The 15028-nt window shown below is 39.1% G+C and overlaps 1 protein-coding gene across 1 annotated transcript; it reads left to right on the top strand.

Annotated features, from left to right (window-relative positions):
* Positions 1-1391: 1391 nt before the first annotated feature.
* On the top strand, positions 1392-14261 carry LOC114491958 (deoxyuridine 5'-triphosphate nucleotidohydrolase-like). The gene is given in 6 exon segments (XM_028506237.2): positions 1392-1541; positions 10945-11071; positions 11416-11511; positions 13817-13936; positions 13939-14094; positions 14097-14261. Coding segments are annotated over 6 exon segments (789 nt in total). The 3' UTR covers positions 14237-14261.
* The last annotated feature ends 767 nt before the right edge of the window (positions 14262-15028 follow it).

The following is a 15028-nucleotide window of genomic DNA, read 5'->3' as shown; positions in this document are numbered from 1 at the left end:
TCTGTCTGGTGTTTCTAGTTCGATACTGATCCTCTGAGTTCACATTACTGCGCACATGAAGCCTGAAGGTTGCTACTTTGGTTGAAATATTCGCTGCCGAACACCCGACAGTGGTTACTCCGGAGTATAAGTGAGTCACCCCCAAACCCTGACCAAGTTCCCTGCCAGGTAGAGGGCCCATTTTCCCTGCAATCACTGCGTCCCTCCTTGCCGAGGTTCCTCCACTGTTCTTTTGTAAATTTCCTGCTGAGAGACATTGCCTGGGAAACCGGCCCACTTCTCACAATTTAAACTCACAAGTCAAGTAGAGAAAACAATCTGTGTGCCTCAGTGTTCCTGGACCAAAGAGCCCAAATTGCTCCCAAGGGTGCAGATGTGCCAAATCCCCCTCTGATATCCTCCCAGTTTAATAACATGCACTGCAGAGAGAGATTTGTTTGCAGAAGTTCTGAAAGCAAGGTAAGTGGCAGAAAGACACATTATGGATTCCAAATGGGGCTTTGATCCCAACGGTATCTGTATGCTTTATACACCTAATTTTTACCCATTTAAGTTGTTATTAGATCACCTGAGGAGATCCAAGAACTTTCGTCAGCTGTGCCTCCTGACAGAGTTACTAAACTTTACTGGGTGGGTCATCCTTGTTGAATGAGGAGTCCCAGGTGATGCTCAGTTGAACCCATTGATTAGGAGGAGGGCTCTAGAATGCATCTGTTAGAGGGGAGAGCAGGCTTTATTTAGGTGAGATAATGGAATGCTCAGTTGGTTGTGCGGTTCAGGAGAGCACCCCATGTTCGTCTTTATGTGGCAGTTTGTGGACCTCTTTTGGAGGAGAGAGCACATGAGCACAGAAAGAAAGAAAGAAAAAAAAAAAAAAAACAACCTCAGTGTGGTCTCCCTGTACCAGTTTGTTTCCCTGTTTCTTTGTGAGAAAGGAGATCAGAGGGTGGACCTTTCAGCATTTCCAGGTCCTTTTGGCAGTGATTGTGTTGGGTTTAGGCAAAAGGGCTGTGCCTTTGAGGACATATTCTCAAAATGCTAATTTGATTCCTCAGCATATGGTGGCTTGAAAATGGAACCCAGAGGAGGAGGTGGAGCAGGACCAGGAGGATATGGCAGCTTCTCAGGTAAAAGATGTGTCCTGGGTCTGATGCTGTGCTTATTTTTCCTCCTAATATGATTTGATTAGAATCAGCAACTTATTATTCTTTTCTTTGATGTTCTTTGATAGTGAGGTTGTTTTTCTATGTCTTTTATTTTATATTTATGATTGTCAAGGGAAGTAGTTTCTGCTCAGTCCTTTTGCCTTTGTCTCAGGTCCTTCTGTGCATTCTCTTTATCTAGGCTGCCCCAGGTCAATAATTCCTGCCTTTCATTAATAACCACAAAACATGGAACACGTCTCCTGTTTGACAGATCAACCTGGGAAGGCAGCTGTTTGCAACGTGTTTTGGGATGGGCTCAGGGGCTCGGGCGTTGTTGGAGTGGCAGTATATGTGTTTAAGTTCATGTGTCAGTGGAATCATTTCCGTATATCAGTGGTAAGAAAATGCAGATTTTCCAGTGAGAATCACTCTGGATGTTCTGAAAAAAGAAAAATCAGTAGACTAGACTTTTCCACTCAATTGGTAAGAAACATTGGCTATTTAAATACTCAATTACTGTACTGAACATGAGAAGTACATGTGGATTGACATTGGAAGAAATAAAATTTTACTTATGATTATTCTCACATAATAACTTTTTTATTAATGTATTTTGACAGGAGTGCCAAAACTATAAATGCATGATCTATGCATGCCTCAGGCACCACATATCCATTGTTCCCATCTAAGTGGCACTCACTTGGCTGAAGTTCTCTCTTCAGTGTAAAGTTAATAATTTCCCTTCATCAATAACAAGAGTCTAGCAGGGAGTTAGTGAGGGATGTGAAAAAACTGTCACATTTCATCTTTAAACTTTTGTTGCCCTTTTAACTTCTGTTTGCTTTGGAAAATGAAGGCCCTAGATTTATTTCATAGAGATCATTGGCTTTTGACAAGTGGAATTGAATTAGTGAAGCCTTGTTCCTGTAAATTTTTGGTATATTGCATAGTCATGTCACAGACATACTCTACATTATCACCTTTTATATTTTCAGATAATTTTATAAGAATCATGTTTTAAACATATGTTTACTTCAGTTAAACTGGTAAGATGTAGCTCTTCACTAATGATACAAAAATGTTCCCCAATAAATAAAGCACTAACAAACCATAGCTTTAACTCCTTTTCTATCATTATTTGAGTATTTGTTTTTATTTTTTTATAAAACACACATGGTATCTTTGAGTGACAGACTCACCATATTTACAGAATCACAAAAAAAAACTTGATTTATATTGATATAGATAGTTTATGTTCTGTTTCTTTGATTTCCACCAAGTTTCCATAGGTACAAATGTTTTTTGACTGTGTGCATTAAATGTTAACAATTGAGTTACTTGATCTTTTTAGTCTTTAAGATGTTCTCATTCTTCTCAATTAGAAAAAGAGCAGTGAACATCCATGAGGTCTCTATGTGTATTTGCCTATGTTTTTTTTTTTTTTTGAAAATCGTTCATCAATTTTGAGTAAAACTGAAGATATATATTTTACTGTATGTTTCAGAAAATATTCTCATATCAGGAATTATCTTGTTCTCAAAGAAACTATACTAAATTTTCAAATTAAATTTTGGTTGCTTTATTTCTTACATCTTGAGAAATGTATATTTTATAGAATTCATTCAACTCCAACTCATGCGTGACTTATTTTCTGTGTCATCCTTTTTGGTCCATTGACAACTATGACACATGTACTAGAGACCATGGCTTCATTAGTAAACAGTGAGCTTGTCACTGCCAGCCAAAATGAAGGCATACATAGACATCCTTTGCTTTCTTGCACAAACAAAAGAAGGAGAACAAACAATCTGAAAACAACAGAACAGCTGATGTGGTAGGGATTGAACCCTGTGAAAGTTAGACAACCAAGGAGTTGAAGAAGAAACATTCATCCATCCTGAGAGGAGGGGCAGAGATACTCAGTTAGTGTGTAGATGATGTGCAGCAAGGTGGTGGCTGGCATACCAGGTGTATGAAGCAGCAGCTGGTGGACTGGGTGTGAGGTGGCAGTTGGTGGACCAAGTGGTATTACATTCATGACCACATAAACCAAGAGAACAATGGGGAAGAAGATATACAATGCAGTCTGTGGTTCCAGCACAGGAAACTGAAGCCACAAAACTTCTGGCTATCAAATTTTTGAAGGTTGCAGGAGTGGGAGAAACTCAGAGTCTCAGAGAAGACTCTATTGCAGGTCCCCATGTGATCCAAGGAGGTACACAAGCCCTCTCACCACAGAATGATAACCAGAAAGGGCAATTTTCTTGAGGGTATTGGTAAAATTGACTATGAGCTGGGTCAGAGATGAGCAAGCAGGATTGTTTTCCCTCTACGACGCCTTTGCCACAAACAGCACCACAACCCAGCAAAGTGGGTTTTCCTTCACTGGAAAATAAGTAAGGTTCCATCCCTTTGAATGTAACAGGTGAAACAAGACAAAGAAACATGGCCCAAATGAAAGAACAGATCAACATTCCAACAGAAGTGGAGTGGCTGTTGTAGCTCAGTGGATGAAGTGGTAGCCTGTGAACTGAAGAGTTGCCAGCTAAATTCCCATTCAGACCACATGCCTTGTTTGCTGGCCAGATCCCCAGTATGGTGCACACTAGAGAAAACCACACATGGGTGTTTCTCTTACTCTCTTTCTTCTTCCCTACCCCCTCTTTAAAAGTAACTAAACTTTTTTTTTTTTTTTAATGAACGAAGCACTGTATAGGTAACCAACAAAACAGATGCAGATTTCACTACACTGGTAATCAGGATAGTCACAAAAATGGTTGAGTAGAGGTACAAAATAGAGGAGGAGGAGCTTGCTCTGCAAGGTGAAATGCAGAGTCATATACAGGGGACCAACAGTGAAAGGAATGAAACAGGGAATAACAGAGACTCAAATTGAAAATTGGGACCTGGAGGAATGAATAAATATTTAACCAGAGTAGAATGAAGAAACAAGAATTGATGAAAATGAGGGGCGAGGTAGGTCTCAGACAACTTTAAACCTTTCTGCATCCTAATTTTAGGGGTGCCAGAAGGAGAAGAGGAAGAGCAAAACATGGAAACCTGCTTTGACAAACAATGAAGGAAAACTTACTGATTCTGGTAAAGGAAAACACATGCAAGTAAAGGAAGCTTTTATAGTCCCAAAGAAGTTGGACCCAAGGAGGAACACACCAAGACACATCAAATCTCATTACCCAACATGAAAGCTAAGGAGAGAGTTTTAAATGCAACAAAACAAAAAGTTACCTACAAAGGGATTCCCAGAAAACTAGGAACATATTTGTCAAAAGAAACCTTGCAGACAAGAAGGGGCTGGAAACAATTATTCCAAGTCATGAAAGGGAAGGATGTACATTCAAGATTACTGTATGCAGCAAAGCTGTCATTTAGAATGGAAGGACAAATCAAGTGCTTCCCAGACAAGGTCAAGTTAAGGGAGTTCACCATCACCAAGCCCTTATTATATGAAGTGTTAAAGGAATCTATCTAAGACAAATATAAAAAAATATGAATAGGAAAATGAAAACAAACTCATAGTTATTAACAACCACACCTACAACAAACACAAAAAGAAACTAAACAAACAACTGGAACAGGGACAGAATCAGAGAAATCGCAATCACATAGAGGGTTATCAGCAGGGGAGTCCAGGAGTGGAGACAGAGAAAAGGTACAGAGAATAAGTGGCATAGGTGGTAGGTAGAAAATACACAGGGGAAGGTTAAGTTTAGCATAGGGAATGTAGAAGCCAAAGAATTTATATGTATGAATTGTGGATATGAACTAAACAGGCAGGATGTGGGTGGGAGTGAGTATGCAGGGTGTAGAGGAATAAAAGGGGGTATGGGAGAACTATAATAGCATAATCAATAAAATATATTAAAATATTAATAAAGTATATATCTTGCTAACAACAACAAAAAAAGAATATAACGAAGGATAAATATGTAGAAAGGTATCTAGGACCCAAGCCAGCGACCTCTTCAGAGTTCTTCCCCACAAGTCTCCAACGTCATGAAGCCTGCATTCAGATGTTGCCCATCTCTGGAAGGGCACTGCTGAGACTCCCACCCCTGTGTCTTCTGATGAAGTGTATATGCACACTTTCAACATCTTTGGACTGTATGAGACTTTGGGAAGTAGTTACAGAACCGAGAATGTCATACAAATCTTCATTGGTTTGGAGTTTCCAGTTCCAAACTGATCCTCTGAGTTCACATTCCTGGGCACCTGACACCAGAGGGTCACTACTGTGGTTGAAATGCCCACTGCTGGGCCTCCCTCAAATGGGAGTGCAGAATACAGGTGAGACAGCCCCACACCCTGACCTGTTCGCTGCTGGGTGGAGGGGTCATTTTCCCGGAACCACTGAGACCCTTCGGGGCTAGGTTTCTCCACCTTTCTTTTGTGGGTTTGATGCTGAGAGATGTTGCCTATTCAGCTGGCCAAACCCTCAGCTTTTAAAATTTCAAGTCAGGTAGAGCAAACAATCTGTGCCCCTTACTGTTCATGGTCTGTGGATCCCAAATTGCTCCAGAGGGTGGAGATGTGCTTAACTCCTTTTGATATCCTCTCTGTTTATTAAGATGCACTTCAGACAAGGAAAGTGCTTTGGAGGAGAGGACTTGTGAAAGCCAGTGCAGGGGCAGCAAAGCAGATCATGGATGCCACGTGGGACCTTGATTCCAAAGGGTACTACATGCTTTTTACAGACAAACTGTACCCCTTTGGGCTTTTATTAGATCACCTGAGGAGATCTGAGAAGTGACATTACCTGTGTGCTCCCAGACAAAGGTAGCTAACTTCCCCAATGAGGGATTATTGTTGAATGTGGTACTCCAGGAGATACTCACATGAACTCACTGATTGGCAGGAGGGCTCTGGAATGCATCTATGAGAGGGGAGGACAGGCTTTATTCATGAGAGAGAAGAGACTGCTCTGTTGGTTGTGGGGTTCAGGAGAGCAGCACACATTATTGTTGTAGCAGTTTGTGGTTCTCTATGGAAGGAGAGAGCATATGAAAACAGAATGTGAAACTCAGTGTGATCTCCAAGTAGCAGCTTATTGTCCTCCCTCCTCATGACAAAGGAAAAGAGAAGGTGGGCCTTTCAGTATTTCCAGGTCTTTCTGCCAGTGATTATGATGGGATTAGATAAAAGGGCTCTACCTTTGAAGACATATTCTCAAAATGCAAGCTTGACTCCTCAGCATATGGTCTCCTGAAAATAGAACTGAGAGTAGGAGGAGGATCAGCACCAAAAGTACATGGCAGCTTCTCACATAAAACATGGGTCCTCAGTCAGAGGCTGTGCTAACTATTTCTCCTCATATAATTAGATTAAGAACCCACAACCATTACTCCTTTTGTTTGATGTTATTGAATAGTGAAGTTGGTTTAATCTACTTCTTTCTGTTTCTTTTTATGATTCTGAATGGCAGTAGTTTATGTACAGTAGTTTCCTCTTTGCCCCAGAGCCTTCTGTGCATTCTCTTTATGTAGGCTGCCTGAGATCAAGAATTGTGTCGTTTAATCAATAATCTTCAACCTCTGATCTCTTCTCCTCTGTGACAGGTCAACCTTGGACTGTAGTCATGTGCAATATCTTTTCTGGGATGGGCTCAGAAGCTCTGGTATTTGGGGGAGCAGTGATATATATGGTTAAGTTCATGTGGCCGAAGCATCACCTCTGTATACCAGAAGTAAGAAAATGAAAATTTTCAGTGTGAATCACTTTGAATTTTCAGAAAAAAAAAAACAGTAGAATAGACTTTGTCACTCAATTGATAAGAAAGTCTTCGTGTTGAAATGCACAATTAGTGTACTGAATATGAGTGGCAGCTGTGGATTGACATTGAAAAACTGAATGTTTACTTATGATTATGTTCATATAATTACTTTCTTATTTATGTATCTCAACAGTAGTGTTTCACCATTAAGTACATATCCTTCTGCATGCCTCAGTCATTGAATATTCATTGTTCAAATTCACCTGATAGTCACTTGGCTGAGGTGCACTCTTCAGTGTAGAGTTAATAGTTTTTCCTTTATCACTAACAAGAGTCTAGCAGGGAATTATTGAGGGATGTGAAAAAAATCCCATTTCATCTGGACACTTTTGTTGTCTTTTAACCTTCTGTTTGCTTTGGGAAAATGAAGGCCCTACATTTATTTCATAGAGATCATTTCCTTTTGACATAAAGGATGTAATCAGTGGGGACTTGCTCTTGTAAATTTTTGTTATATTGCACAGTCATTTCACAGACATACTCTACATTATCACTTTTCACATTTTCAGGTAATTTTTCAATAATCATATTATAAGTGTATGTTTAATTCTGTTCAATAGGTAAGATCTAGCTCTCCACACATGACACAGAATCATTTTCTAAGAAATAAAACACTACAAAGAAATAGCCCTAAATTATGTTTTATTATTATGATTTTTTATTGTGTTTAGAAAACACAAACGTTATCTTTCATGCAGAAATTCACCAGGTTTATAGAATCATAAAATAACCTAGATTACATTGATATAGAAATTCTGTGTTCTATTACTTTTCATTTGTACCTAGTTTCTTATGTATGAGAATGTAAGACTATGTGCATAAAATTTTGAGTCGAGTCATTTAGTCTTTTTACTCTCTTAAGATATTTTCATGCTTCTCAGTTACAAACAGAGCAGTAAACATCCCTGACTTCTCTATGTGCAGTTGCTGTTTGTTTTTTTTTTTTTTTAATTATAGGTCAAGTTTGGAGTAAAACTCAATGTCAGTGCTTTAGTGTATGTTTTAGAAAATGGTCTATCAAGAATAATCTTGTTCTCAAAGTAACTATACTGAATTTTCAAATAAAATTGTGGCTGCCATGTTTCTTACTTCTTGAGAAATGTAAATTTTATAAAATTTGTTCTTCCCAAAGTTATGTATGCCTTATTTTTTTCTGTCTTACTTTCTGTGCTTATATAAAACCACCCACACTGGAATGAGCACCAGAAGGACCCACTTTGCTTGTGGGAAGCAGGGGAAGTGACTGAAATCTAGCGCAGAGTGGAGCAAGTGCCATTGTTCCCTCTTGGACCCTGTCCCCACATATACCATCACAACCCAGTGATGTGGGTTACCCTGCTCTGAGTAACACCTAAGGCTCTGCCTTGCACAATTTAACAGGGGCATCAGGACAAAAAGATGCCCCCCCCCAAAAAAAAAAAACAGATCAACACCTCAGAAAAAAATACAACTAAATAACAAAGATATAGCCAACCTATAAGATGCACAGTTGAAAACACTGCTAATCAGGATGGTCTCAAATTAGACAAAAAAAAAATGAAGGTTATGCTAAGTAAAATAAAGGAAAATGTGCAGGGAACCAACAGTAACAGGAAGGAAACATGGACTCAAATCAACAGTGTGGACAAGAAGAAAGAAAGAAACATCCAATCAGAAAAGAATGACAAAATAATTCAAAAAAAAATGAGAAGACACTTAGTTGGTGGACATGATGGACAGCAACAGGTGAATGAGAGGGATAGCACATTCCAAGGTTTGAGTGCAGGAAACGGAAGCCACAATACCTCTGTCTATAAAAACTTTTGAAAGTTGCAGCAGCAGGAGAAACTCTCAGTCTTACAAAAAATTCTTTTGCAGGGATCCTAGGATGTGCAAAAGACCACTCACTATGGAATTAACACGAGAAATGGCAGTTTGCTTGAGGGTAGTGGAGAATTGATTGAAAGGTGGTTGAGAGATGAGCAAGCAGGATTGTCCCCTGTCTGAACTCTGCCCCACAAACAGCACCACAACACAGCAACTTGGGTTGACCTGCCCTGGCAAATACCTAAGGTTCAAACTCTAGGGATATAACAGGTACAATGAGACATTGAAATATGGCCCAAATGAACAGAATTGGTCAACATTCCAGCCAAACCTGCCTGGCTGCTCTGGTTCATGAGATGTCCTGCCAGCGTGTGAACCGAACAGTTTCTGGTTTAATTCCAAGTTAGGGAACATGCCTGGTTTTCTGCCCAAGTCCCCAGTATGTGGAATGCTAGAGGCAACCACACATTGGTGTTTATCTTACTCTCATTCATTGTTCCTTCTCGCTCTCAAATATATATATATATATATATATATATATATATATATATATAGCACCGAAGAGGGAGCCAACCACTCTGTGCACAGTTCAAAACTCTGGTAAGCAAGGTGCTCATAGAAATGGTTGAGTGGAGCTACAAAATAAATTAAGAAGAGCTAGCTCTACAAAATCAAATGCAGAAATTTATACAGGGGGCCGAGAGGGAAAGGAAGGAAACCAGAACTCAAATCAATAATTTGGAACATAAGGAAGAAATAAGTATTCAACCAGGGTAGAATGAAGAAACAAGAATTTAAAAAGATGAGAGACTGAGTAAACTCTGGGACAACTTTAAACCTTCCTACATTCGAATTATAGCCATGCCAGGAGGAGGGGAGGAAGAGATGAAATGAAAAAAAAAAAAAACTGATTTGAGAAATAATGAAGGAAAACTTACCATATCTGGTAAAGGAAATACACATCCAAGTAAAGGAAACTCTCAGAGTCCAAAAGAAGCTGCACCCAAGGAGGAACACACCCAGGCAAATCACAATTCAATTACCCAAGATAAAAGATAAGAAAAGAATGTTAAACCCAGCAACATAAAAGGAGTGTGACCTACAAAGGGGTTCCCATAAAGACTATAAGCTGATTGGTCAAAAGAAATCCTGCAGGCAAGAAGGGTCTGAAAACAGCTATTCAAAGTCATGTAAGGTAGGGACCTACATCCAAGATTAATCTAACCAGGAAAGCTATCATTTAGAACATAAGGCCAAATCAAGTGCTTCCCAGATATGGTCAAGTTTAAGGGGTTCATCATTACCAAGCCCTTACATGAAATGATCAAGGTACTTAATCTGAGAAAAAGAAGATGACGGAAATATGAAGAGTGAAAGGACAATAAACAAACAGTATTAACAACTGAACATATAAAGCAATACCAAAGGAACCACAAAATAAACAAACTACTAGAAGAGGGACAAATTTACTGAAATGTAGATCATATGGAGGGTGAAGAGCGGGGTGGGTGTGAGGAGAGAATGGGCGAGAAAGTACAGGGAAGAAGAAGTTAAATGGTGGGTACAACATAGGGGGAATTTAAAATAGTATAAGAAATGGAGAAGTCCTAGAACTTATTTGTATGGCCCATGGACATGAACTTAGTCAAACAATTATAGAGCAGGGGGGTTGCAAGTTTGAGGTTGAAAAAAAGAGAAAAATGGGACAATTGTAACAGAATAATCAATAAAACATACTGAAACAAGTGAATTTCTCAAACATGTGGAAACACAGGCATCACCCCGAACTCTTAAATCAAAATCTGCATTTTCACACAAGGACATTTTTTGTTCTCTGAATGAAACCTAAAGAAGTTAGTTACACTTTCAACTCATCATGTCTTTTGTAGCTGAGAATTCTATGCAGCTGATTCTGAATGATACCGTCTATCACAAGGAACAATCCATATGCCTGTGTCTGTTCCTTCATTTTAAAGTTTATTTTCCTAAAAAGTAATGTCCTTGAGTTGGATTTGTAGACATGTATTATCCTCATTTGTTCATGTTTCAAAATACATTAGATAGTGTTAGAGAGTCAAAGTGACCTTACTGAATGATACAGGGTATCTCTTAGGTCAAAATGACTTCTAACACTTTTCATGTTAGATGATACTGAGAACTGTGCTGGTTTATCCTTGATAAACGTGGCTCTTTTTTTTTTTCCAGGAATCTTTGACCTTCAAGGACGTGTCAGTAGATTTCTCTTGGGATGAATGTAAATGCCTGGACCCAGCTCAGAGGAAATTGTATTCAGATGTAATGCTGGAGAATTACAGCAACCTGGTCTCCCTGGGTGAGGCTGACCTCCTTCACATTGCCTGCCCCACCCACAGGATTTGCTTTATATAACACCTTTTGCAGACTTGACTTTGTATGGTAGACTTTCAGGTTGATAATCACAAGGGAGAACTTGAAAGTTATCCCCTGTAGAAAATAATGGCTTCAAGAACTATGGTCCTTAGGAACCCACTGAAAAATGTATGTATTTTTAGAAGAGTTAAGGTGTCATCAGTAAAGAGTGCTTTTGAAAATGATCTTGTAGAATATTTTAATTTTCCTGCAGTGTTCTTACCTGAACACAACATAGACTGGAAATGAGGAATCTTTAAAAAATAATAATATTTATTTGGTACACAGGTCTTGATGTTTCTAAGCCAGTCCTGGTCACATTTTTGGAAGAAATGAGGGAGCGCTGCAATGTTTGCATGAAAAAGGCAATATCTGATCCTCCAGGTAGGTGAGAATGCAGATGCAGATGTGACAAGTGAGTAACATAAAGGTCTCAGAGGAAGCCAACCCTTCAAGTGTGGTTTGGGAAGCTGTGCTTCAGTGGAAAGGATGTTGAGAAGCCTAGGCTTATTTCTGTTGCAGTCACAAAGGGCCAGTTCATGTCCAACAGTATCCTATGCTCATACATGCTTTCAGAATTCTGCTTTGACTACAGTGACCTCTATTATCAAACTAGGAGGGTCAGCCAAATTTCTCCCTCTCTAGAAATAAATACATACAATCTTGAAAAAAAAAGTGTGCAGTGCCTACAATTAAGTTATTTTTGGACTGTTAGGGCCACCGTGGTCTGATTCTTCTTGCATTGCTTTGGGGACTTGGTAAATTTGTGCATGTTTTTCATAAATTGTACATAAAGGCTTTTTTTTTTCTTTTTTTAAGTTTTGTTTTTGTGCCAAGAATGGAGGTTTCGAAGGACTTGGTTGAGAACCTGGAATTTGTGGCAGAAACACTAGGAACCCTGGGGACATTTGTCATGTTTTCTGACTTACATATTTTAAGGTTTGGGAGTTGCCAACGACTCTTAACAAAGTTTAGACTCAGTGTTTTTCTTGTATGACAATTAACCTCCCAAAAGTGAGACAATCTACTTTTCTTTTTGACTTCAAAATGTGCTTGTGCTTGTGCAACTGTAGCATAGTTTCTTCATCCATTGATTTCCTGATGGGCATTTAAGTTTCCTCCAGCATTTGGCCATTGTAAATTGTGCTGCTATGAATATTGTGGTGCATATATTCTTTTGAATAGGTGTATCAGGGTTCTTAGGGTAGAAGGAGTTTCTAACCTTTGAAACAGCATGGATGGATCTGGAGAGCATTATGGTAATGAAATAAGCCAGGTGGTGAAAGACAACTATCATATGATATTGCCTATAAGAGGAAACTAATAAACACAATGAACAAGCAAGCAAGATATAACCAGAAACATGGAAATAAAGAACAAACTGACAGTAAGGAGAGGGAACGTGAGAGGGAAAAATGGAAGAAAAGGGCAAGGATTTTCTTGAACATGTATAAAGGATGCACGGAAAAAAAAATCTAAAGGGGGTTAGGATCAATGTGGGGAAGTAGGGATGGCTGTGTTGAGGGATGATGGGAGAAAATGGAGACAACTGTACTTGAACAATAAAAAATGTGGAAAGAACATGTCATTTTACCTTGCCTGAGCCACCAAGGGAGAATTACAGAGCATGCAGAGGGCAGATCCAGCCATTTTGAGAGACTTAGGAGAGTCTGCACCATGAGGCAAGAGGAGCCATTTGTATGGAAAACCTACTGGATATGGTTTGGGTGAATTCTCAAGTGGATGGAGCAAGGCGTGAGGGAATCACAAGGACTGAGGGAATCACTACAGCATTAGCCAGGTTGGAGGGGACTCAGATACAGCACATTCTAGCTGGGGAGGGCTCAGCAGGGAAGAATGGCCTCAGGTGGCTTCTGTATGGGAGAATGTCCCCACCTCCAGCCTTAGGCCTGAAGCCAGACATTTGACTCACTCCCTGAATGTTCCTAGCACCTTTCAATCTGCTGCCCAAGGCTGAAGGTCAGAGGTCATAAGTCCCTGTAAGTGTGTGTCAGGCCCCTTAAGAGAAAGAGCGGGACATCAGCATCTCTCAGTCTCAGTCAGTCATTATCCTTACTGCTTTTCCAGGATGATTCCTTATATATGATAAATTCTCCAAACTTTAACTTTCTAGGGTTTTTTCTTTACATATTAGTAAAGTAAAGGATAATTTTAATATCAGTACTTAAGAAATTGTTGGAATCAACTCACATATGAATGAGCCATATGGCAATTGCCATTAAATTAAAGTGTGTTAATTAATTAATTAATTTCTGTTTTTTTGTTAATTATACTTCATGAAGTTTCTTGTTTCTGTGCTTGTTTAATGGTCAGTGGTTATTTGGTCTTTTGAGATACAGAAATAGTTTTAATTTTATATGTGTCCATGACTGAATTCCCAGTTGGGACACACGCCTGGATTGTCAGCTAGGTCCCCAGCAGTGGTTGCATGTGAGGCCACCTCACCTTGATTTTTCTCAACCTCCTTCCCCTCTGTCTAAAAATAAATAAATTAAGTCTTAAAAAAACTATGCTAAGCTGAATGTAATTTTTGAAAATATTTGATTCACATCTTCCTGTTTCTCTGTTGCAGCCTGTGCCTGCATTCTATCTGCCATACCATGGCCTGAAGAGGTACACACCATCTGCTCCAGCAAGCAGTAGTGTGCTGCAGAGGAGGGTGGTTCAGGGAAACCTTCCCTTGTGCTCTGGGAGCACTCCACCACTGCAACCAAGGGATTTGCACAGGCCACTGGCTCTTACCTGTACAGTGCCAGTGGTTGCACAGTGCCACCTAAGGAGAAAGCCCTTGGAAAAGTAACATTCAGATCGCTCTTGCTGCTGAGTCCTATGAAAGAGTAGCTCAGTGTTCTGATTTTGCTGCAAAGCACTTCCTAGTTGTAGCACCTGGTGTCATAGATAAAGGTTATGTAAAAAATATTGGTGTTGTACTGTTCAATTTTGGCAAGGGAACTTTGAAAATAAAAAGGGTGACTGCATTGCACAGCACATTTGGGAATGGGTTTCTTATACAGAAATAGGGGAAGTTCAAGGTTTGGATGACACTGAATGGGGTTGCGGAGATTTTGGTTCCACTGGAAAGAATTGAAATGTATGCTGAGAACAAAGTATGACGGAGCTTACTTTTTTTCTTAAAAATAAGGTTTCTTTAGCATTTAGGTGCTTAATCAAGCTTTAGCCTCCAAAAATACTTAGGTCTCTTATAACCAAGAAAGGGTACATTTTTTTTTTCATTTTTCTGCATTTGATTGTTGTATAGACCTGCATGGTAACTTAACACAGGTAACTTTTTCAGTGAAATGTATATCAATTACTGATTCCTCACATAATTCTATTATTTAATTCAGTGAATGCTGGCCTTTGAACAGCTTAATTTTCTGTTTACTTTATAAATTATAACCAAAGCCAATTATACAATGGATTTGCATCTTTTTACAGATTCTTACATATATGAACTAAAAATAATAACAAGTTAAAGTCAAAAAAAGATGTATAGCTCTCTCTTTCAGATATTATGTATTTTACATTTTGTTAACCAACCATGTAAATAAGAATGTACTTTCTTATTTATCTCTATCAGTGCAGTTAAGTCATATTAAGTATACTTGTTTAATTGTGCATCTAAATGATGGAAATTTCCATCTCACAGAAATATCACAATATCCATTAAACAACCACTTTCTCATTTTCTTTAAAACCAAGGCCCAGGTAACTACCTTTTCTTTTCTCTGAGCTGGACTCCATTAGAACTCACCTAAGTGGAGGACTGTAGCCCATGTCTTTGTGACTCATGTGCTTCACTCAGAACATGTTCTAGTTTGACTTTGTGGTATCAGGTATGAAAGTAGTTTCTCTTTCCCAGCAGAGCAGTATTCCATTT

The sequence above is a fragment of the Phyllostomus discolor genome, chromosome 1, assembly GCF_004126475.2.
Source record: "Phyllostomus discolor isolate MPI-MPIP mPhyDis1 chromosome 1, mPhyDis1.pri.v3, whole genome shotgun sequence".
Classification (NCBI taxonomy): domain Eukaryota; kingdom Metazoa; phylum Chordata; class Mammalia; order Chiroptera; family Phyllostomidae; genus Phyllostomus; species Phyllostomus discolor.
The sequence above is the reverse complement of the archived record's forward strand: the minus strand, read 5'-3'. Positions and strand labels throughout refer to the sequence as shown.